Genomic DNA, 25,071 nt, shown 5'->3' with positions numbered 1-25,071 from the left:
ACCAATCAGCAATCGGGTACCTTCACTGGAGGATGGCCAATGGCGTCCAGAAGACCAATGCTAGCTAGGAAGGCAGCTGGCGTCTGCTCCAAAGCTCTGGCCTCAAAATGGCTTTCTCCCAGGACGTTCCTCTCTAGCAAGCTTGCTCCTCTTCAAAACATCACTCACAGCTGCACTCAGTTCCCTCTCTTTGAGTCAGCTTATTTACATAGCTCCACTGATCAAGGCCCACCCTGAATGGACAGGGCCATGCCTCCATGGGAACATCTCATCAGAATCATCACCCACAGCTGGGTGGGGCACATTCCAAGCAAATCTAACCAGCACTAAAACATCTGCCCCACAAGACTACAAAGACAGTGGCATTTGGGGAACACAATACATTCAAACCAGCACAGAGCTCAATTCCCAACATTTGTAAGAACTACTCTTTCTGAAGGTCAGATTCCCAGCCTGGTGAGAGTAAACTAACAATGTAACTGATCCACATGCCTAGAGGAACAAGGCAAAGGAGGGGGAGGGAGAAGGAATTAACAATAAGCCACATACTGCATACCAAGCTCTCTGCTTGGTGCTTTGCCCCCAAATGATGACTTATTCATATAGTGTGTTCCAGTTGGTAGACTGATTTCATATGTATTATGTTTCAAGTTCCCACTGCTTCATAGGACAGGATTAGATCCTTTTTTTTTTTTTTTTTTTTTGCCATTTTATAAAACAGTATAAGCGATGCTGCTTTATTAAAGTTTTATTTAGAACCTCAGTTTCTGGTCCCTTAACCAGAAGCTGCTACCCAGCTTTCCTAATGGATGGGAAGGCTCTGCCATTCTTAGTGTCCAGCTCTGAACTTGGTGTGAATCTTAAGCTTTTCTATTTAGAAAACACTCAGGTACTTTTAAGTGTTTTTCTATGTGTAAGGTTTATTAGCACTAATTTCATGACTTCTAAAATGTGACTTCCTTAATGTCTAGATAGCTTGAATACAATTGCCTAACAGTGATCAGGGACAAATAATAAATAATAACACCTTGCTACTTATATAAGGACAGTGTTGCTTATTTTTAAAAACATTTTCCACCAATTAAATTATTCCCTTCTTCCCCAGAGGTGGGCAGAACAGGCACTGTTAATCTCCTTTTACAGAGGAGGAAAAAACAAGACCAAGGGTGTTAAGTGCTGTAGCCTAGGACCCAGGTCTCCTGACTGCAATTTGGAGCTCTCTCCAAGCCCATGCTCCTTCTTTCCCATGATCCTCATCTTCTTTCGCCCTCACCACCACCAAAAGTACTTTCAGTTCTTCTGGAAAAAATATCAATCCGCACAATAGTATGTTTGACCTTCTTGCAGTCAAAAGCTTTGAAAGGTTCCCCAAGTAAGGGTGGAAATATTAAAAACGAAATGAACTGAAAGCAAAGTAAGCATCTAGCAAAAGTTGCTTTTTCTCTTCTGCATTTCATGACCTCAAGTAATGTTCATCCAGAAATCACTATAATTCCACAGATTTATTGAACATTTCACATAGGCATGCAACCTAGCAAATTAAAAATCTCTTATACCCCCAGATCCCTGCTCAAATTTAAAGAGACAACCAGAGTGGACACAGTGTTTTTACCTGTGTAAAGCCTTCTGTTACACGGTGTTGGATATACGGTAGCAGAGCCCAAGGGAGGGCTTTGGCTGGGTAGATGGAGAAGGGCATGTCCGGATGGGGACCTGTGAGCAGTGGGAGTGGGGCCTCTGCTTTAGGAGCTCTGTGCTTGCTCCCCCAAAGGTCTGACTTTCCTAGTGATCCTCTGTGATGGCAGCAAGAGCGTGAGCACACAGAGGAGACGGGGAGAGGAAGCCTTTCCCTCCTTCCTCAACTGAGGCAGGACAGCGTGGGGTATAGGAACATGAGGAGACATGCAGATCTGCAGAGGGTCCCGCTGTGTGGGGGAATATTTGTCTTCCATCTGTAGGCTTTTATTGAGTACTGGGCAGCTGGCCTTTGGAGACCAATAGAATAATCCTAAATGTAGTTACTAATATTTCACTCTATGGAATGTTCTGAGTTGGTAGCCACTTTTTCAGAAGATACCTTTTCCTCCTTGTGGTGTTGTCAGCCGTAGGTTTAAGTGTGGATCTATTTTTCTCCTCTCACATGGCATTCAAATGTTCGTTGACTCCTAATTTATTTGACTGGGATATGTGGACTGGGATGTGTGGACTGACAAAAAGCTGTCCCATCAGTCTATCGTTATTAAAAGTAGTCTCTTCTGTTTTGGCAGATGAGGAAGCATCTCTAGCAGATGCGGAAGGAGCGTTCATGCAGGCATTACAAGCTCGGAAGAAGAACACCAGCACTGAGCTGACTATTGAGCCAGAGAAACCAAATGCAGACCAAAATGGCGTCAGTTTGTCAACTTTCATGAATGAACAGCTCGACTTTAACGATGAAACTGATGTTATTGCTGCACTGAATTATATATTGCCTTATTTCTCAGAGGGAAAGCTAGAAGATGTAGAATCAATATTATTACCATTCATTAAACTGCTTTTGTCAAATGTACAAGAAGGAAATAATCCCCTGACTTTGAAAAACAATACAGGGAGCCTGTCTCTTAAACATGTATCCAACAATGCAACTTACCAAAATAAATTGAGGAAACTCTATTTTCTGGGAAATTTGTTAGATGCAGAAATTCAGGAAAAAATAGATGAGGTTAAAAAGAGAGAAAAAACTGCCATGCTTATGCATTCCAACTTATTAGGTACCAAATTTAAACGCCAAATCTTTCGAAAGAGATTGGATATGGCCCAGCCGTGGGAAAACAGCCTGGCAAAGATTCAGAAAGCAAGTGTAGAAAAAAAGGTGGAGACACTGAACAGAGACATCAAGGGGCTAAAGGACTTCTGGAAAATGTACTTCCAAGAAAAGGGGAAAAGGAGCATCAAGAGGAAATGGGGTGCCCAGCCGTTTGTGGAGAATACTGACAAAGAAAGCAAGCCCAGGAGGCCAACCCCAAGGGAGCTGGGACAACATCACATGGTGCGGAAGCCAAGGAAGTTAGAGGGAAACTCCTTCGATGCTGAGCCTTCATTCATACAGGAACATAAGGCAGCAATCTCTTCTCCCCTGAAACAATACTTGATGGGCAGGCCTTCTACCTCCATCCCTCCAAGAACCCGACCTGAAGTTAGAAATAAATCGAAAGACTTATCCTACACCCTTTTTGTTTTAGAAGATGCAAATGCTAGAGTTAAAAACATGAAGGCTCCTAAACCAATCTCATATTCTAGGAATAATTACCTCTTTCCTAAAGTTCGCTCTCACGCAGTCCACAGGCCACTCAAGGCCAGACCAAGTCAAAAGTTCAGAAAGAAAGGTGCACTCAATAGACTTATGCTTGGAAAGAGACCTCCTTTCTCTGCAGTGAGGAGCCTCATAAATTCCCCTGCACAAAAGGCTTTTTCATCTTCAGGGGAACTAAGTTCTCAGGAGACTCCTTTTCCAGAAGCATTTGGTTTTTCAGAATCTCCCACAGAAAATGCTGCTCCAGAAAGTGCTAGTGTAGAAAGCACTTTTGTAGACAACGCTTATGCAGAAAACAGTACCATGATAGAAAAGTCTACACCTAAAAGTCCTGCCTTTAGGAATTCTTCCACTGCAAATTCTGCTATGACTGGAGGCAACTTAATGTTAATGGTTAAACGAACCAATGAAACACAATGGGAATACCATAACTTGGGCACTGACTTATCCTCCAAGCCCAAAGGCTCCACTCTGCGTTTCCTCCCATCCCCGGGTGATAAATTTGAAACTCAGCTAAACCAGCAGCTACGGTCTCTCATCCCTAACAACGATGTGAGAAGGCTCATTTCTCATGTTATCCGGACTTTGAAAATGGACTGCTCTGAGCCCCGTGTTCAACTGGCCTGTGCAAAGCTCATCTCCAGAACAGGCCTCCTGATGAAGCTTCTCAGTGAGCAGCAGGAAGTAAAGGTGTCCAAGGCAGAGTGGGATACAGACCAGTGGAAAACTGAGAACTACATCAATGAGAGCACAGAAGTCCAGAGTGAACAAAAAGAGCAAGGGTCCAGGGAGGTGAGGATAAGTGCAGAAACATGGGACCTGGACTTTTCCATCAGAGTTTAGGACATGCAATTAGAGCACCCAAGCAGGAAGCCCAGGGGCTCCTGGTCCATGCCTTGTCTTAGCTATGTAACTTTGACCAAGACCATGAACCTCTCACTTTGCTTATTTTGAGAATGGCACCACTATTCCTAGAGTGGATGAGAAGAGGACCCAACACACAAACAAATTATAGAAGAGTGCTTAATAATATTAACACATTCGATTTGGTATGCTCTTTAAAAACCTGTAGATTACACTCACCTGGTAGAATGGGGTTTAGAAGCTGAATAGTTAGCTTCTGTCCTTTCCATTGCTTTGTTTAAAAAAAAAAATTGTTCTTTCTTTTTTTTTAGCTCACAAAGGAGGTTCCAGGATATGGCTATAGCAACAAACTCATCTTGGCAATAGCTGTCACTGTGGTAGTGATGATTTTGATTATAATTTTCTGTCTCATTGAGGTAAGGACAATTAATTCAGGTTTCCAGAATACATCCTGTCTTTATAATCGATTTAGAACTCACAAACCAAAAATTAAGGCACTTTCCCACCTACTATACTTGACATTCCTTTTTAGTCACAAGGACTGAGATACACTTTGTTACTTTATAGTATTGCAAAGGAATTTTTAAAAGAACCCCACTCCCAGGAGATCTCTTGGGAACTAAAACCAAGATAACAAGCTGTTAGACTAATTTTGGAAGTTAAGTTTAAGAAGGTCAGAATTGACATGACAGTAACATTTCTTCAACCTAAAACTGTCAGTGATTTGATGAATTCACAGTCACTGTCATTCCATCACTGACTTCTTTCCTTGTTGTCTGAAATGATGAGAGGCAAAGTAATTTCCACTTTTGTGGAGCTATCAATCACCCTGGGGAGATAGGACACAGCAAAAAGATAAAAGTGTTATCTCACAGATCTGTTAGATTTATTTAGTATCTTTCTTCTCCAGTGTGTAAGCCATTGTCTAAATAGGTTAAGTTAAAATGTTGCAGCTAAATTTGTGCATCAGGCCACTCTAACTCGTGTAGCCTATTCCTTTTGTTCAATTAAATAAGGGTTTATTAATTTTCCCAATAGGTGGGTACTAGCATATAAAAAGAGTGATTCAATACCATAATTACATGGAACTTTGAATAGGAAGTGAGGTCTGGTAGGTTTGTACAGGTTGGTGTGAAATTCCAATACATCCCAAAGTAATTTGGGCAGAGAATGACGATATATTTGCAGGGAACCCTGGGAAACTGGGGAAGAACGCAGAAATGTTGGACTTCCTCACCTGGGTTGTTACTGGTGTTCTCACAGATGTTGAGGACTGACAGTTTGGTAGGATGAGCCCTTAATCTTGGGATGTGCCCTTGAAGCTTGTTGCTGCAAAGGAAAGGCTGAGCCTGCTTATAATTGTGCCTGAGAATCTCTCCCAGACAATCTCTTTGTTGCTCAGATGTGGCCCTCTCTCTCTAACCCCACACAGCAGGTGAGCTCACTGCCCTCCCCCTTACATGGGACTTGACTCCCAGGGGTATAAATCTTCCTGGCAATATGGGACGTGGCTCCTGGGGATGAGCCTGGAGACAGCATTGTGGGATTGAGAAAATCTTCTTGACCGAAAAGGAGAAGTGAAATGAAACAAAACAAAGTTTCAGTGGCTGAGAGATTTCAAATGAAGTCGAGTGGTCACTCTGGAGGGCATTCTTACGTGTTACATAGATACCCCTTTTTAGTTTTTAGTGTATTGGAATACCTAGAAGGAAATACTTGAAACTGTCAAACTGCAACTCAGTAGTCTTGATTCTTGAAGACGATTGCATAAGTATGTGGCTTACATGGTGTGACTGTGTGATTGTGAAAACCTCATGGCTCACACTCCGTTTGTCCAGTGTATGGACAGATGAGTGGGAAATTAGAGACAAAAACTAACGAGAAATAGGGTGGGATGGGGGTATGGAATGTTTTGGGTGTTCTTTCTTACTTTTATTTATTTATTTATTTATTTATTTATTTATTTATTTTTTGGAGTAAGAAAAATGTTCAAAAGTTGATTCTGGTGATGAATGCACAATTAAATGATGGTACTGTGAATAGTTGATGTACATTGTGGAGGATTGTAGGGTGTGTGAATATATCTCAATAAAACTGTATTTTAAAAAAAAAGAGTGATTTAATAAACTGGCAATCTTCACCCTACCATACCAATCCCACCTAATTTACCTTACATACCTTTTCCACTATCATGGCAGCCCTACATGCCAGCCAAAGCAGCCCCTCATTATACCCCAGTCATACCACACCCCATTCCCAACTTTCATCTGTGCTTTTGCCCATCTAAAATTCCATTATTTCTCTCTGTCTGTCAAAGTCCCATCTATCTGACAAAAGCCAACTCAAGTCCGTCTTTCCCCATGAAGCCGTCACTGAATGCTCCTGGGCCTAGTCCATCTGTGAGATCTGTCACCGTGTCTTGGGGACCATAGCAAAGCATTCCCCCTCCACTGAGAACTTAAAAATGTGGTGAACAGTTTTTAAAAGCACAGCTAACCAAGAGGGAACACATGATGGAGCAGAGGAGAGCTGCAGAAGGACCACATGGCTTCCTGGTCTATCGGACTTGACGAAAACTTGGCTGAATCTATTAACATAGCTGAAGAAAACTATGTCCAATAGCAGGAGGGTTGGTTGGTAGTAAAAGCATAGGAGGGGCAAAGAAGAGGCCAAGACGGGCAGTGCCCATCCTAATACTGCCTAAGAGTGGAGAAGGAGCAATGGGCAGCTGCTCTGGAGTGTCAGGCCCACTAGGAGGCTGTGCCTGTGGGGGAGATGCATGGATCTGGCTGCCTCAGTCCTTTCCATGACATGCTGGAACCAGCTGATTCCTTTTGTTCTAATTCTCTTCCCATCAAAGAGAAGAGAATTAGACTGTGCTACTTCTAATTGTGCTTCATATGGTTCTCTGATGGTTCTGTCTGTGGAACAGATGTATTCCTCATTGTCAAGTCATAATCTGACAGTCTGATTTTTGTTCAGTCCTGTGATATTGATAAGGTGAGACTGCCCTGACATGGTGAAGACAGAGTCTGATTTGAGTCTAGGAGTCAGGGGACAAGTACGGGGTCATCTTGGCAAGGCCTCTAGGGAGGCAATCACTGGCCATTGCCCAGACAGTACCTCTGCTTCTCCAGGTGGCATGCCCTTTTCCTTTCTAGAAACCCTATGCTGCTTTTAATTTCTGTGTACAGTCTAACCTTGTATTTGTATTTTTTAGATGTTTTTATTTTTCCTTTTCCCCACTTAGATTATAAGCTTTTTGAGGACAGGAACCACTGCAGTGTTTTATATATAGCAGACAATAATGGCTCTCAAAGGAAGAGAGATAAGGCATTAAATCAATTCCACAATGAATAATGCAACCTAATATTTATTTGAAGTAGCATACAGAGTCCAGCAAAAGACAGAGCTGTGCATTCCTAAGACTTTTGAAATGTTACCTTTTAATATTCTGATCAGTGGGGGAAATGAATGGATGGTTATAGAACAGCTGCCTACCTGTTTTGAGGAAAATAAAGGTAGATCCATATTTCTCACCTTAAATAAACATAGTTCAGTAAACAACAAGAACAACAAAAAGATACCATAAAAGCATTAGAAGGAAACAGAAGCAGTATTTTTATAATCTTGTGGTGGGAAAGAGCTTCCTAAGCCTGAGACCATAGGCAGAAATTTTTTATAAAGATTTGAGAGCCTTGTCTTTGATCCCATTAGCAACCTGATCACTTATTTATGACAAGCAGTGGCTTTACATATATTGTCTGACTTAATTATCAAAACAGCCCTGCAAGGAAGATGTTATCATCCTTCGTTTACAGATGAAAGAGATCAACTTAGGCTCCAGTGGCAAAACCAAAAGCAGAACCAGAGTCACTGCCCGTAAAGCCTCTGCTCCATATTACCACTGTTCTGTTTTGCCTCCTTAAAGACAAAAACAAGTGGGGAATAGCTGAAAAATTGACATACAATGAAATAATATAATAATGTATTTAATATGAAAAGGGCTTTTATAAAACAACAAGAAAAAGACAAAGCAACTCCAGTGGGAAACGAGGCAGAGGCTACGAAGAGTAGGAGGTGTGTGTGTTTATGTCCTCACACCTGTCAGCCTCTCCGCAGGGCTTCTGCAGGTGGGTCTTGTTGGCGAGGTCTTTGCTTCCTCAGGGTGTAAAGATAGTTTCCTATATTTCTTCTAATACTTTTATAACAGTGTGTTGTTATTTGTATTTTTAAAATCCATCTGGAATTTGTTTTATTTGGTTGGTTTTGGTATGGTTGACTTAGGGAACCTAGCTCTTCCCCCCACCCCCCCATGAAGATCCAGTTGTTTCAAAACCTTTTATTCAATGGTTAATGCTCTCCTCACTGATCTAAAATACCATCTTTTTCTTGACTCTGTCCTTTTCCAGTTCCAGAACCACCCTAGTTAATTCCAGTTGCTTTGTAACATAGTTTGATAAGGCACAAGCTCCTACTCTTTGATCTTTTTCATACTTTTTGTAACTGTTCATACATATTTTCTCTACCAAATGTCAGCTGGTCACTCTTTGTAGAAACAAAACAAAACAAAAAGACAAAAAAAAAAAAAAAAAAACCCACAAAAAAAAAAACCAACTGTTGGGATTTGAATGGGATTACATTTCCTTTCTGGGAACATTGTATCTTACACCATGTAATCAGTTCTTACTGTCACTCAGAAGTTTTAGGGTTGTCTCCACATAGGTCTTATGCATCTTTTCTTCAGTTGATTTCTAGGTCCTTTGTCCTTTTTTATTGCTATTGTGAATGGGATCTTACTTCCATTACATTTTCTAATTGGTTGTTGGTGGCTACATAGAAAAGCAATTGAAGTTTGTGTGCTCATCGCTTGATTTTTTTTACTCGCCACCTTACTAAATTCTCATATTACTTATAATAACATGTTAGTTGATTCTTTGGGGCTTTGTAGATTGCCCATCATTTCATACGGAAATAATGATAGCTTTATCTCTCCTTTCCAGTGCTCAGCCCCATTTATTTGTCTTAGTGCATGGGTGGCACTAATATAATTGATGGTTCTGTTTTTCTTGTTGCATTGGTGGTACTCCTCAACAGTGTTTATATTGGCAGTAAGAACAGGCATCTTTTGTTGTTTCTCACTTTAAAGCAGAGCTGTTCTTTATTTAGGCTTCCAGTAGATACTTTTATCAAGTTAAGGATGTTTCCTTCTGTTCCTACTTCTAAGAGTTTTTATTACAAATGATGTGTTGATTGTTATGTAAAACAGTTTCAATAAAATACATTAAGTGCCACCTGCATTCAAGGTCCTAAATTAGGTTCTGTGGAAGAGTCAAAGAACTGTTAAACAAGCTAGAATCCCTGTCCTCAAAAAAGCTGTCATCTAGCTGGGAAGATAAGACTTGAGATAAATAAAAGGAATGAATAAAGGTTTGGAGATAGTGGTCATTGTAATGAATAATCATGATTATGTTTTCTTCCAAAACAGATTTATTCTCATAAACTAGCATCAGAAGAAGATGTAGAAAAAGCCCAAAGGTAAATATTAGTCTGGCAATTTTTAAAATATAATTTTAAAACTAGAGGAGAACCTAGAGCTCATCTATTTCAATCCTTTCATTTTTCAGTGTGGAAACTGTCAGAGGCAGGAGAATACTTATCCTAGTGCTTTGCCTGGTTCTAAGAAATTAGCTCCGAAGCCAAAGCTGAGTTAGAGGGGACTAGCACAGATGCATCTGCTGTCACCAGTGCTTGCAGAAAAGAGGGTAGAGGAGGAGAGGTTTTAGCTGAGCCTGTTTCTGCCTGCTGTTGGTGGGCATCAGGCAGGCCAGAGGCCTTTTTGGAGTCTGGGGAAGGTGTAGGGAAGGCCACATATTTTGGAGGTAAAGGAGCCAGTCTCATTCAAGGTCAATGGAAGGTAAACTGTATGAGTTCTTCCTGTAAAGTGGCCAGAAAACTTCCCTTCTCATCCTACTAGTTTTCAAGCCCCTACCCATCCCCTTTATCCAAACCTCATTGAATTTTAACCAAGAGGGACCTTAGCAGCTTGTATCTCTCTTTTATAATAAGGAAATGGAGAGGGAAAAAGAGAAAATATCTTACCCATTGGTCACACCACTAGTGAGTGTCCAGGAGGATGGTTCTTTTCCCTTTGCATAGTTTTCCACTAATTATACAGTGCTGGGTCATGAGCTACGTTTTATATCACAACTAAGTACACACAACCTTATATAGACATAAGTAGTTGCTAAAACAAACCTATCCCATAATCTGATATTTTTTTTCTGTTCAGATCCTTTTTGTTTTGATTTGATTTTTTAATACTGGTCATGACCCTTAAACTTATTTCACAACTCACTAGTCAGCTCATTTGATATGTAAATCAAAGAGCTAGATAACTTTACTAATTAGCCTAAGGCATTTTAACTTTGTATGATTCAGCTTATACTATAGAAGCTGAATGATGCATGGGAGACTACATCTGAAGGGAACTGTTCCGGTTTGCTAATGCTGCCTTTACACAAAATATCGTATAAAGGGGGGTTATTTGGTTACAAGTTTATAGTCTGAAGTCCATGAAAATGTCCAAATTAAGGCATCAACACAAGTATACCTTCACTGAAGGAAGGCCAGTGGCGTCTGGAAAACCTGTTAGCTGGGAAGACGCATGGCTGGCATCTGCTGATCCTGGGTTGTGTTCGAGCTCCTTTCTCAGCTCCTGTGCATTCTTCAAAATGTTGCTCTTGGGGTGTTTTGTCCTCTCTTAGCTTCTCCAGAGCAAACTCTAGGCTAACATCTCTGAAGCATTAGCAAAAGTCTACTTTTTGTCTCCAAAATGTCCTTCTCAACTGCTCTGAGCTCCTTCTGTCTGTGAACTCTTTTATAGGACTGCAGTGATTTAATTAAGACTCATGCTGAATGGGTGGGGTAACACCTCCATGGAAATTATCTTATCAAAGGTGTCACCCACAGTTGATTGAGTCACATTTCCATGGCAACAATTAATAGGTTCGAACCTAATCAGCACTAATATGTCTGTTCCCACAAGACTGCATCAAAGAACATGGCTTTTGGTGGGACATAATATATCCCAACTAGCACAGGAACTAATGTAAAATGTTTCTAGAGAGGTTGTCCAGGATGGTCATGCAGTTTCTTCACTGCTCAAGGGCATTTGCCAAGTGAGTGAGTGAGACTGAAAATCCTGCCTATACTGTATGCCAAGCCACACACAGAGGTCTCCCCAGAGATTATGGGGCTCTTTTGGACAGACACAGAAAGCTCCTGGGGCCCAGCATACATGGATTTGTTTTAAAACCCAAAGTCTGTGGTGATTTCACTACTTTTGGTTTATGGACAAAGGTAAACATTTAGTCCTGCTGAGACCAGAGATACCTGCTGTGAGAGACACAGAAAATGACATGAATCACTAATGGTCCTGTGTGTGTGTGTTCTCCCCTCAGGGGCTCTTTGCATTTTCTGCTGCAAAGGAGATGTGCATCAGAAGATGAGAGTGAGGTAAATTTGAAGATTATTCAATAGTGTGGCCAGAGAAAACAGTAAAAATGCATAATTAATATTTCCCTTTCTATTTTCTAGGAGGGATTTTTCTGGAAAAGGCGGCCACTTTGGCTTAGGGATATGTATAGACCTCTCAACGCCACACACAAGAAAAACATGGCACAGAAGCTACACGACAAGGACTCTTCTGATGAGGATGAGATTTTCAACAAAAATAGAGGGTAAATGATTGGGGATAATTTAAACTTCTCATCTAAAATGAGGAGTTAAAATTCTCTTGCTCCTTTCAAGCGTAAAAGCCACGGGCATTATTCTTCTCCCAGGGTGTCCAGCACCTCAGCAGAGAAGACTACGGGGACTAGAGAGACGACCGAAGAGCCGGGTGAGGAGAGTGAGACAGCGGAGGAGACCACCACCGAGTGAGCCCCAGCCCTCAGGCCTCCTGCGGATTGTATTTACTAATGTTGGCTTCTCAGCACTGCTTGCAAAATACCTATTTTTCGTAATAAAATCTATAATGAATTTTAGCCACGTGGTAAGGAATTAAAACGTAAATAGTTAAATATTTGCATGAAAATAACAGGGTGTTTATCAAGAGCTGCAGGCAAGAAAAGCAGGGCCGGAGCTAGAATTCCTCACGGTAGCCATTACTTCTCTAAGAGGCAGTTTGGGTGAAGAAGGATGAATAGGGGCTTCTTTCCCCCATTTCTGCAATACAGACAGTCCTTGGGAAACTGACAATGTTTTGGTTTCAAGGGGTGTAGATTAAATCAAATGCCAATCTTTTCTGGTGCTCTCCTCTACACTTCCTTGCGGGAGGAGCCCGGTCCCCAGCTACCGTCGCTTACACCGAGCTTGTGGATGGGCCACAGGGGCTTCTCCACCTTTGGCCCCTCTCACAGGGTCTCTGAGATGCCCAGAATATTTGGATCACTGAATCTACCTCCAGTGGGAGCCAAGTCCTGTCTTTTTCCCAAGCCCTCAAACTCAGGAAAAAAATGTGTGCCCTGTCTCGTTCGGAGGTCCTCAACCCTTACAGGCCATTGGAAAATTCACATCGCCTTTTTTTTTCTTTTCCAACTCTCTCAACCCTTGGATATAGCAGGCAGGGAGATGCTGGAGGGATAAGGGTAAAGGAAGAATGTGTGAGAACAGGAATTGCCCAAGCCTGCCCTCCTCAAGCCAGGAAGGGTGCTGTTCTGGAAACCATTTGGTGGGACCCAGGCTCCCCCACCCCCACCCCTGGGAGGATCAGTGGGTGCTGCTCAACTCCATCAGTCCAGCACCAAACCCCAGACCCACCCACTGGGCAGAGCCACAGATGCAGGATTTCACGAGATGATGCAAGTAAAAACTGTAGAAGACACAAGGGTTCCTCCACGCCTTCTGCCAATCACGTGAGAGGGCAAGGAGGGGATGAGCAGTCCTATTTAAATGTCTTTCTAAAAGCAAAGAAAACATTAATAAATCATGTTTTCAAAGTCACTGAGAGTTAAGCACATTACTGAGTAAGAGAAATTCTAAATGAGCAAGATTGGATGATCGACCTGTTGAACTTGTTGGCACTGCAATACCTGAGAGGAGGAAAGATGGCAGCTGAGGAACGTCAGCACAGAGTCCCCCAGAAGAGCAGAGCAACTGGGAAAGAGCCCAGCAGTTTTTGCTGGTTAGGGTTCCAAGCAAAGTGAATCCCCTTTAGTTCCCCATCTGCTTTATGGGTTTGCTGATGCAGGGCCAGAGGCACCTGTTCTCTCGATACCTGCCCAAGTTAACCTCCCAAAGCTCCCTACTGAAGATGAAAAACAAGAGTTTTTCTCCAGTGACATCAGTGAGCCAATGAAGATTTACTGTGCTTAAAGCACAAGACTAAATAATAATAATAGGAATCAGCAGCAGCAGCTGCTGCCATTTACTCTTTGCTTACTTGATGCCAAGCCCTGGGTTCAACATTTTACAGTCTTGTCTCATTGAACCCAAAATTCCATGGACGCATATTTTGTCGTCCTCATTTGACAGATAAGGAAACAGGACCCAAAGAATTTAAATAACTTGGCCAAAGCTACACATCCCAAACTGATTATTTAGGGTTCTAACCCAGAATTATTAGACCCCAAAGCCTCTTAGCCTGTTATTACACTGCCCTGCAGTGGAGTGTAGGGAAACAGAGAAGGGTAAGCCATGGTGGCCATCGGAGAGTCAGTCATAGTGGCGATGGTGTGATGGCAGCTACTGTTTACTGAACGCCCACCATGGGCCAGGTGCAGTACCAGGCACTTTAGTTACACTGCTGGGTCCCAAGGAACCTCAGAAACTCCCTTTGCCACTCAAACCCTATAACAGGGGTTGATTTTGATAGGAAAGTTCAACATAAAGACAGGGAGCTGACAAGAAAAAAAGAATAGAAATCCTTGTACTGCTGGTTGCCAAAAGTCTGGACTGGGAATCCAGGAGCTCTAGGTTCCTATTTTTGAATGGATTTTTATGTCAAATTTGGAGCATAAAATGAGCCTTGTATAATAATATTTTAAATATATAACACCACCTAAAATGCGCGTAATTCTTATTAGTCTCAAATACTCCCCTCTCATAATTCTGAATTAAAAGTTCTAAGAGTAAGATTCTGTTTTGTCTGGCTTGCCCTAGGCTTGGCAGAGGTCTTGCCTAAGCCTGGAGCTTTCACCTGACTGGCCTGTGAAGGAGCAAGTCTCTCTCCTTGGATCAGGTTCACAAGAAGTGGTTCAGCTCTTGTTGACTGAAGGGTGGGTCTAAGGAATGGCTTGGAGGAAGGGAAGTGGAAGAAAAACAGAAGTTTCTTAGGGCTGGCAAGAGGAAGGAAAAGCACTCTAGACAAGAGACAGTACAAAGGCAGGAAGACAGGAAACCATGAGTTGCTCTTGAACTGCGTGAATCTGCTGTTGCCTGCGCATGAAGCCCCAGGGGTGGGAGGTGGTGTGGGAAGCTGCACGGATGAGCAGGGTCCCAGATCCCAGAGGGTCTCGACCAAACAGGGTGACAAACTACTTATTGAAATGTTAAGCAGAAGAGAGACATGATCAAGCTTGAGTTTTAGAAGAGGCCTAGAAAATAGAGATGCCAAGAGATCAACTTGTAGGTCCAGACTAAGTCGGGAACTGAGAGAAAATGGATGTAGAAAATGTTCATGCACATGAAAAACATGTGTGGTGGATGTATGTGAACAAGAACTGGAAGGACAAGAGCTTGTGTTCAGAGAGTAAAAGACTGGGTTTGAGATTTTTATGGTAGATTCCAGGGGATGACAAGGTGCAAGTATAACCTGGGAATGGGGATCAGTGAAGCCTTGGTAATTTAGGAGAGACAAATCCAGATGGCTTAGAAACACCCTCCCATTCCTCTTTTAGCAGTTGAGCAGAGAGCTAGCTCAGCAGGTGCCAGTGAGCTCAATGGAAAAATAAGCTGATGACAGTCACTGAGCTCCTGAGCCCCTCCCCCACTTTGCAATGAGGCCATTTCTTTAATCACAGAGCTTCCATTGTAGTGGCGTAGATGTTCTCTGCCTCACCTCCGCTACACACCTGTAATGCCCGGGGTAGGTCCCTGTCTACTCTCTACAGGAACTCTGTGCATGGTCCAGCTAAAGCCCTTCTTTGTGGGAAAAAGAGTGATTGGAGGATTGAGTGCACTGTATTCTCTGCTTGTAAGTTGCTCCCCACCCCAATAAAAGGGAAAAAAAAGACTTTATACTTGAACCTAGTGGTACATGTTGGTCTGTAGTTCCCTTTATGTGACAGGAGATGATGGAATTTTTCATGCTCAGGAAAATCTAGGTAGCATGATCAGTTGTTGGCATGGTCAGTACTGGGGTATAAGGAGGATTGAGAGCCCAGGGCCAAAGTCCCCACCTGTCACAAGGGCAGCATTAATGAATATACTAGCTCAGAGGATCTCAAGTCTGTCTGACTCAACTCCCGTGTCATACAATGTGATGTTATCTGGTGCTGCATAACAGATTACCCCAAAAGAAACATTTATTCCTCACAACTTTTGGTGGTCAAGAATTCAGAAGTAGTGGCTCTGGGGCTCTCATGAGGTTTGCAGTCAAGATGTAAACCAGGGGTGGAAAATGAACAAAAAAAAAACAGATGCCATCCAGAGCTGCAGTCATCTGAAGGCTAGATCTGCTTCATGGGTGGTTCATCGCTCACATGCTGGCAAACTGGAGCCAGATGCTGGAAGGAGGCTTCGTTTCATGCCAATGTCAGCCTTTTTACAGGCTACTTGGATCTCTGTATACATGATGGCTGGCTTCCTCCAGAGTGAGCAAATGGGAGACAGAGAGTTGACAAAGCAGAAGTTATCTTTTTTATGGCTGTTTCAGTTTGCTAAAGCTGCTAGAATGCAATATACCAGAAATGGGTTGGCTTTTAGAATGGTGACTATTAGCTTGCAAATTTACAGTTCTAAGCTGTGAAAATATCCCAATTAAGGCATCAACAGGATGATACCTTCTCTGAAGACAGTTTGCCAGCATCCAGGGTTCCTCTGTCGGCTAGTAAGGCACATGGACAGTGTCTGCTGGTCCTTCACTCCTGGGTTTTGTTGCTTTCAGCTCCTGGTTCCAGAGGCCTTCTCTCTAAGCTTCTGTGGGTCCTCCTTAGCATCTCCAAGGCTTTTCTCTGTAAGCTCCCTCTGGGTATTTCTCTCTGAGCACTCTGGGCTTTTCTTTTATCCTCATAAAGGACTCCAGTAAAAGATTAAAACCCACCTTGAATTGTGTGGGTCACATCTCAATTGAAACAACCTAATCAAAAGATCCCAGTCACAATAGGTCTGCACCCACAGGAATGGACTAAAAGAACATGGCCTAAAGGGCAAAGGTCGAAAACTGGCTGTGTCTTGAACTTCAACTTCCATGTGAGACCGAGGGAAGAGATGTCTATTTGCTTCAGGATCTATATTTTCTAAACAGTGTAACTCTACAGTTTGTTCAAACACCACAAGTACATGGAACTTTGAATAGGAAGTGAGATATGGTAGGTTAGTATAGGTTAGAGGGAAATAGTGACACATCCCAAAGTAATTTGAGCAGAGAATAAAAATATATTTGCAGGTCCCCCCTGAGGAGCTGGGGGAAATGCGGAAGCATTGGACTTCCTCACCTGGACCGATGCTGATGTTGTCACACACATTGAGGACTGGCGGTTTGATGTGCCGAGCCCTAGATCTTGGGGCTTGCTTTTATGAAGCTCGTTACTGCAAAGGAGAGGCTAAGCTTGCATATAACTGGGGCCTAAGAGTCCTCCCCCTGAGTACCTCTTTGTTACTCAGATGTGGCCCTCTCTCTCTCTCTAAGCCACCTCAGCAGGTGAACTCAGTGCCTTCCCTGCTACGTGGGATCTGACACCCAGGAATGTAAATCTTCCTGGTAATGTGGAATATGACTCCCAGTAACGAGGAATCTAGACCTGGCATCATAGGATGGAGAACATCTTCTTGATGAAAAGGGGGATGTGAAAGGAAATGAAACAAGTTTCAGTAGCTGAGAGATTCCAAAAGGAGCTGAAAGGTCACTCTGGTGGGCACGCTTATGCACAATATAGATAACCCTTTTTAGGTTCTAATGACTTGGAATAGCTAGAAGTAAATACCTGAAACTACCAAGTTACAACCCAGAACCCCTGAATCTTGAAGACAATTGTATAACAATGTAGCTTATAAGGGGTGACAATGTGATTGGGAAAGCCATGTGGATCACACTCTCCATTGTCCAGTGTATGGATGGATAAGTAGAAAAATGGGGGGAAATAAACAGCCAGTATTCTTTTTTAATTGTTCTTTTTCACTTTAGTTTTTATTCTTATTGCTTTTGTGTGTGTGGTAATGAAAATGTTCAAAAATTAATGTTGGTGATGAATGCACAATTATATAATGGTAGTGTGAACAACTGTACACTTTGCATGACATGACTGCATCGTATGTGAATATATCTCAATAAAATTGAATTATTTAAAATATATATATATATATATATATTCGCAGGGCCCCCCTGAGGAGCTGGGGAAAATGTGGAAGTGTTGGACACCCTCACCTGGACTGATGCGGATGTTCTCACAAACACTGAGGACTGGCAGTTTGATGTGCTGAGCCCTCTATCATGGGATTTGCCTTTATGAAGCTTGTTACTGTAAAGGAGAGGCTAAACCTTCATATAATTGTTCCTAAGAGTCTCCCTGAGTGCCTCTTTGTTGCTCCGATGTCGCCCTCTCTCTCTAAGCCACCTCGGCAGGTGAACTCACTGCCGTCCCCCCTATGTGGGACCTGACTCCCAGGGGTGTAAATCTCCCTGGCAAAACAGGATGTGACACCCAGGGATGAATCTGAACATGGCATTGTGGGATTGAGAACATCTTCTTGACCAAAAGAGGGATGTGAAATGAAACAAAATAAAGTTTCATTGGCTGAGAGATTTCAAATGGAGTCAAGAAGTCACTCTGTTGGACACTCTTATGTACTATATAGATAACACTTCTTAGGTATTAATGTATTGGAATAGCTAGAAGCAAATAGCTGAAACTATCAGACTCCAACCCAGTAGTCTGGATTCCTGAAGACAACTGTACAATTTAGATTACAAGGGTTGACAGTGTGATTGTGAAAACCCTGTGGATCACACTCCGTTTATCCAGTGTATGGATTAATGAGTAGAAAAATGGAGACAAAAACTAAATGAAAAATAGGGAGGGATGCAGGGGATGATTTGGGTGTTCTTTTTTACTTTTATTTTTTATTCTTATTCTGATTCTTTCTGATGTAAGGAAAATGTTCAAAAATAGATTGGGGTGACAAATGCATAACTATATGATGGTACTGTGAACAGCTGATTGTACACCATGGATGACTGTATGGTATGTGAATGTATTTCAACAAAACTGAATTTAATTAAAAAAACAAAAAAGAACATGGCCTTTTCTGGGGTACATGACAGCTTCAAACCAGCACTATGGCCTAGCCTCAGAAGTCCATATGGCATCATTTTCTGCCACATAAATGAACTCAGAAGTAAGTAGGTAAATTCAACCTACATAAAGGAGGGGATTTAGACTCCATCTTTTAAGAAGGGAGACTTAGAAAATTTGTGGACACATTTTAAAACTATCACAGACAGGGAAACAGAAACCACTTCAGATATTCCAAGAAAAAAGGGATTTGATATGGCAATTAGGTGCTTATCATTGGAGGGGTCAGAGATTGGTGAAAGCTGGGAGTGGGGAGGGACAGAACACCATTAGCTTTCAGGTTACCACAGTTGCTGTCCAGAGAAATCAAAGTCGCTACCACCACTCGGAAGCCAGGAACCACTGCTGTGGTTACTGTAGTCCCAGGACCCACAGCTGCTGACGCAGGAGAATGTGGAGTCGAGCTGCCACTGGAGCCTGCATGTCTGCTGCTGCCACAGAGGAGTGGATGACTTCTACTGCCCTTCCACTTGCCACATCTCACACGAACACATTTTATTGGCAGAACACTTCTGGCAAAGGGAGTCTGAACTGATTCCTGACTTCCAGCACCTGCAAAGAAGGGGTTGGAAATGGGTGTTAAGAGCCAACCAAGAGACGCTTCCAGGGAAGACGGTGGATTAGGCTACTAAAGGACACACTCCTCCTACAGAAACAGCCAGTGGACAGGCAGAAACTGAATCAATGTTTCTGGGGCTCCAGAGACCAGGGAGCACTGCACAGCATCCAGTAAAGAGCAGGTCAGGGAGACTGAGAAGCTGCAGCAAATATTATGAGTGAATTGCCCCTGCAGCAGTGGCTGGTGCCCACCCCCACCCTAAAGGCTTGCCTCGGATATAGTCTGTGGCTGGCTTCCCACCCTGGAAAGAGGGGACATGAAGGCCTTCCTTCCTGGGAAAGGGGTGGGACATGGCTGAGTACTGAGCACAGCTTCTGACTGGCGAGGTTGGACTGCTGGGTTCCAGCTATGAATCACAGTTCTAGCCTGCCTAGAACAGAGATTCCCATAGCCATTGTTTCAACACTGCCTGGTAGAGGTAGAAAAAATACACTTCCCCCTTAGGGCTGCAGGGTAAGATTTGACAAAGAGCTCCATTTGCTCGGTAGGCCAAGAAATGCACCTTAAGGTAGGTGAAAGCAGGAGAGTGGGGGAGGTTTTTGGGCATCTTTCCTGACCTTCTCCCCAGGGCCCTTTGGAACTGTTCTGCTCCCCCCTTTCTGGGTTCTTGGCCCTGTTTGGGATCAGTAAAACACAGGCAATTCTAAAGATCTAGAATATGTTGAGGCCAAATGTCAAAGAAGAGCCTTAACATAAAGCCAATCAACAATAAAACGTTAAGCAAGAGACAGAAACCATCAGTGTAAACACATCAAGAAAATCAAATGCCTATACATCGGCAAAAAATTACAAGTCATACTAAGAAACAAGAAACAAAGGAACAAATTAAAAGTCAAAGGAAGAAATTAAAATGTTAGAGGAGGATTGGGGGGCCAGATGGGGAGTTGGTGAGGTGGGGGTTTTAATTATTCCTTCAGGGCAGTTGGCAGAAAGCCAGGAACTGAGTGGACCAGACGCTGAAGAGCAATTTGACTTTGGGCATACTTCATACAACACTCAAGAACATGTGGAACAGCTGAGAACAGTGAAATCTGTAAGTTCTTGCGGCCAGGGGACCCGTGCCCCTCCCTGCAGGCTCAGTCCTGTGGGAGGAGGGGCTGTCGGTGCTGGGAACGAGGAGGGAAAACTGCAGTTGCAGCTCTGATTGAAAACTCAGACTGCTGATCAAAAGCTCCAAACATAGATTGACTGAGACCACACACTGGACAATCTGCAAGCAGTCAGCCCAGTGGAGAGGAGATAAGGCCAGCAAAAACAGCCAAAAAAAAAAAACCCAAAAATAAAAACAGAGAATTTTTGGAGCTCAGGTGAACATAATATGGAGAAGGGCAGGGCTCAAACAGAATCAGGCACATATGCAAATCCAGGGGTCGAGGACCTTGTCTGAAAAGCCAGTTTCTCTGCTTTCTCAATTGTTCCTTAATCACCCTCAACTCCTTGTATTTTAGGATTTCAATAGCCCATTAGATCTGCAAGAACTGTAAACAGTTCATACCGGGCCCTTCTTTTTCTTTTTCTTTCCTTCTTTTTTATTTTGGATTTTTTTTCCTCTTTTTCTAAAACAGTTATTCTAATAAGCCCATTACAGAAAGCCTCAAAGACTTGCAATTTGGGCCCAGGCAAGAGCAGAGCTAAGATAGCTCTGAGAGACAAAGCAATAAGTCTAGTGATGGAGAAAATTCCCTAAACACCATAACTTCCCAAGAAAAGGGGTGCATGACCAAGCTCCAGTGGCAGCCATCCTTCTGGGAACTCAGACCCCAGGGGCTGGAATCCAGAAACCAGCTTCAGTCAGCCACACCCCCGGCAGGGTCAGGGTCACCAGGAGAACTAAAGGCTCCACACCCCCTTACATTGGTGGGGTAACTGTGGGCTGAGAAGCGCCACCTGCTGGACAGTGTAGGAGAAGCATAGACTCTAAAGGCCCCACAGGAGGGTCTCTTTTTCAAGGAAACTCCATACCCCATCCTGAGACCTGGGCCTGACAATATCTGAGGCTGACCATCACACAAGAAGGCTACATAGAGGCAGGGCAAGAAACAGAAAAACAAGAAGTGAAAAACTGATCAACTAAACAGAATCTAAGTTCAAGGTCTAGAATAGGCTGAACTGAACACCAAGGGTTAGAGAACAAAGCCAATCAACAAGAAAATCCTAGGCAAAAAAGTGAAAACAAGTTCCAGAATAAACTAATCAAGAAAGTCAGATGCCTAGACAGCTTAAGATAATGAGCCATACTAGGAAACATGAAAATATGGACCAGCCAAAGGAACAAACTAATAGTTCAACTGAGACACAGGAGTTGAAGCAATTATTGCTAAATCAATTCAAAGAACTGAAGGAAGAACTAATTGGAGATATTCAAACAAAGCTAAATCAACTAAAAAATCAAGCCAATAAACTGAGGGAAGACACAACAAAAGAGATGAAGGATATAAGGAGGACACTGGATGACCATAAGGAAAAATTCATAAACTTGAAAAAGCAAATGGCAGAACTTATGGGAATGAAGGGCATAATGGAGGAGATGAAAAAGACAATGGAGGAATACAATAGTAGACTTGAACAGGCAGAAGAAAGGGTCAGTAAACTGGAAGACTAGACATCTGAATTCAGACACATGAAAGAAAAGATGGTGAAAAGAATGGAAAAATATGAGCAGGGTCTTAGCGAACTGAGTGACAACATGAAACACACAGATATACATGTTATGGGTGTCCCAGAGGGAGAAGAGAGGGGAAAAGGGGCAGAAAGAATAATAGAAGAAATAATCACTGAAAAGTTCCCAACTCTTATGAAAGACAGAAAATTAGAGTTTCAAGAAATACAGTACATTCCAAACAGAATGGATCCCAATAGACCTACTCAAGACACTTACTGATCAGATAGTCCAATGTCAAAGACAAAGAATTCTGAAAGCAGCAAGAGAAAAGCAGTCCATCATATACAAGGGAAGCTTGATAAGACCATGTACGGATTTCTCCACAGAACCATGGAGGCGAGAAGACAGTGGTATGATATATTTAAGATACTGAAAGAGAAGAACTGCCAACCAAGAATTCTATATCTGGCAAAACTGTCCTTCAAAAATGAGGGAGAGATTAAAATATTTCCAGGAAAACAGACACTGAGAAAGTTCATGAGTAAGAGACTGGCACTACAAGAAATACTAAAGGGAGTCCTAGAGGTTGATAGGAAAAGACAAGAGAAAGAGGTTTGGAGAAGAGTGTGAAATGAAGATTATCAGGAGGGGTAAAAAGAGAGAGAGTAAAAAACTAAGACATGACATATAAAATCCAAAAGACAAAATGATAGAAGAAAGTACTGCCCTCATAGTAATAACACTAAATGTTAATGGATTAAACACCCCAATTAAAAAGACACAGACTGGCAGAATGGATTAAAAAACAGGACCCATCCATATGCTGTCTACAAGGACTCACCTTAGACACAGGACAAAAATAGGCTGAAAGTGAAAGATTGGAAAATATATTTTCATGCAAACAGCAACCAGAAAAAGGCAGGAGTAGATATATTAATATTGTACAAAGTAGACTTCAAAAGTAAAATGATTAAAAGAGACAAAGATGGACAATATATTAATAAAAGGGTCAATTCATCAAGAAAACATAACAATCATAAACATTTATGCACCAAGCCAGAGTGCTCCAAAATTCATGAGGCAAAGACTGAGAACACTGAAAGGAGAAGTAGATAACTCCACAGTAATAGCTTGGAGACTTAATACACTGCTCTCATCAATGGATAGAACATCTAGACAGAGAATCAACAAGGAAATGAAGATGTTGAATTGTATGATAAATGAACTAGAATTGACACACATTTATAGAACACTACACCCCACAACAGCAGGATACACATTTTTCTCAAGTGCCCATGGAACATTCTCTAAGATAGACCACATGCTGGGTCACAAAGCCAACTCTCAACAAATTAAAAAATATTGATATTATAAAAAACACTATATCAGATAATAATGGAATGAAGTTGGAAATAAATGGTCAGAAGATTGTAAAATCCACAAATACATGGAGACTAAACAAAACACTCTTAGAAAACCAGTGGATAAAGGAAGAAATTACAAGAGAAATTAGTAATTACCTCAAGGCAAACGACAATGAAAACACAACATATCAAAACTTATGGGATGCAGCAAAGGCGGTGCTGAGAGGGAAATTTATTGACCTAAATGCCTATATGAAAAGAGAAGAGAGAGCAAAAATTGAGGAATTAACTGTCCACCTGGAGGAACTAGAGAAAGAATAGCATATAAACTCCAAAGCAAACACAAGGAAAGAAATAACAAAGATTAGAGCAGAAATAAATGAAACTGAGAACAGGAAAACAATAGAGAGAATCAACAAAGCCAGAAGCTGGTTCTTCGAAAAAATCAACAAAATTGATGGACCCCTAGCTAGGCTAACCAAAAAGAAGAGAGCGGATGCAAATAAATGCAATCAGAAATGGGAAAGGAAACATAACTACTGACCCTGCAGAAATAAAGGAGATAATGAGGAGATACTATGAGCAACTATATGCTAATAAACTGGAGAACTTACATGAAATGGACAACTTCCGAGAAAAGCATAAACAACCAACACTGACCCGAGAAGAAACAGACAACTTCAACACACCAATCACAAGCAGAGATTGAGTCAGTCAAGAAAAAGCTCCCAAAAAAGAAAAGCCCAGGACCAGATGGCTTCACATGTGAATTCTACCAAGCATTCAAGAAAGAATTAATACCAATCCTGCTCAAACTCTTCAAAAATTTTGAAGAGGGAAAGCTACCCAACTCATTCTATGAAGCCAACATCATCCTAATACCAAAATCAGACAAAGATACTACAAAAAAAGAAAATTACAGACCAATCTCTTTAATGAATATAGATGCAAAAATCCTCAACAAAATACTTACAAATAGAACCCAGCAGCATATTAAAAGAATTATACACCACGACCAAATAGGGTTTATTCCAGGTATGCAAGGTTGGTTCAACAAAAGAAAATCAATTAATGTAATACACCACATCAATCCATCAAAGCAAAAGAACCACATGATCATCTTGATCGATGCAGAAAAGGCATGTGACAAAATTCAACATCCTTTCTTGATGAAAACACTTCAAAGGATAGGAATAGAAGGGAACTTTCTCAATATTATAAAGGCAATATATGAAAACCCCCCAGCTAACATCATACTCAATGGGGAGAGATTGAAAGCTTTCCCTCTAAGATCAGGTACAAAACAGGGATACCCAATGTCACCATTGTTATTCAACATTGTGCTGGAAGTTCTAACTAGAGCACTTAGGCAAGAAAAAGAAATAAAAGGCATCTAAATTGGAGAGGAAGAAGTAAAACTTTCACTGTTTGCAGATGACATGATTCTATACATAGAAAATCCAGAAAAATCTACAGCAAAGCTATTAGAGCTGATCAATGAATACAGCAAAGTGGCAGGCTACAAGATCAACATGCAAAAATCTGTAGTGTTCTTATACACAAGTCATGTGCAATGAGAGGAAGAAATAACCACCTTTTATAAAAGCCAATCCGTCTCTGGTGTTTTGCATTCCAGCAGCATTAGCAAACTGGAACAGATTTTGGTACCAGAGAAGTGGGGTGCTGGTGCTGCTGGGTTTGCAAACACCAAACATGTTGGAACAGCTTTTTAAATGGATAAGGGGAAGATTCTGGAAGAATTGGAGGAGCTTGATAGAAAAGGCCTAAACTGCTTTGAAGAGACTGTTTGTGGA

The 25,071-nt window shown here is 41.9% G+C and overlaps 1 protein-coding gene across 1 annotated transcript in view; it reads left to right on the top strand.

Moving 5' to 3' along the window:
* Positions 1 to 12,100, top strand: part of LOC119514808 (leucine-rich repeat-containing protein 37A-like) — a 74,591-nt gene extending 62,491 nt beyond the window's left edge. Inside the window, exons 9-13 of the mRNA XM_037810529.1 lie at positions 2,230 to 2,406; positions 3,781 to 4,084; positions 4,468 to 4,572; positions 9,645 to 9,694; positions 12,001 to 12,100. Of these exons, the coding sequence (XP_037666457.1) occupies positions 2,230 to 2,406; positions 3,781 to 4,084; positions 4,468 to 4,572; positions 9,645 to 9,694; positions 12,001 to 12,100 (736 nt within the window). The remainder of the gene's footprint in view (positions 1 to 2,229; positions 2,407 to 3,780; positions 4,085 to 4,467; positions 4,573 to 9,644; positions 9,695 to 12,000) is intronic.
* The last annotated feature ends 12,971 nt before the right edge of the window (positions 12,101 to 25,071 follow it).

Source organism: Choloepus didactylus, chromosome 18, assembly GCF_015220235.1.
Source record: "Choloepus didactylus isolate mChoDid1 chromosome 18, mChoDid1.pri, whole genome shotgun sequence".
Classification (NCBI taxonomy): Eukaryota; Metazoa; Chordata; class Mammalia; order Pilosa; family Megalonychidae; genus Choloepus; species Choloepus didactylus.
Note: the sequence above shows the minus strand (reverse complement) of the source record. Positions and strands in the feature narration are given on the sequence as shown.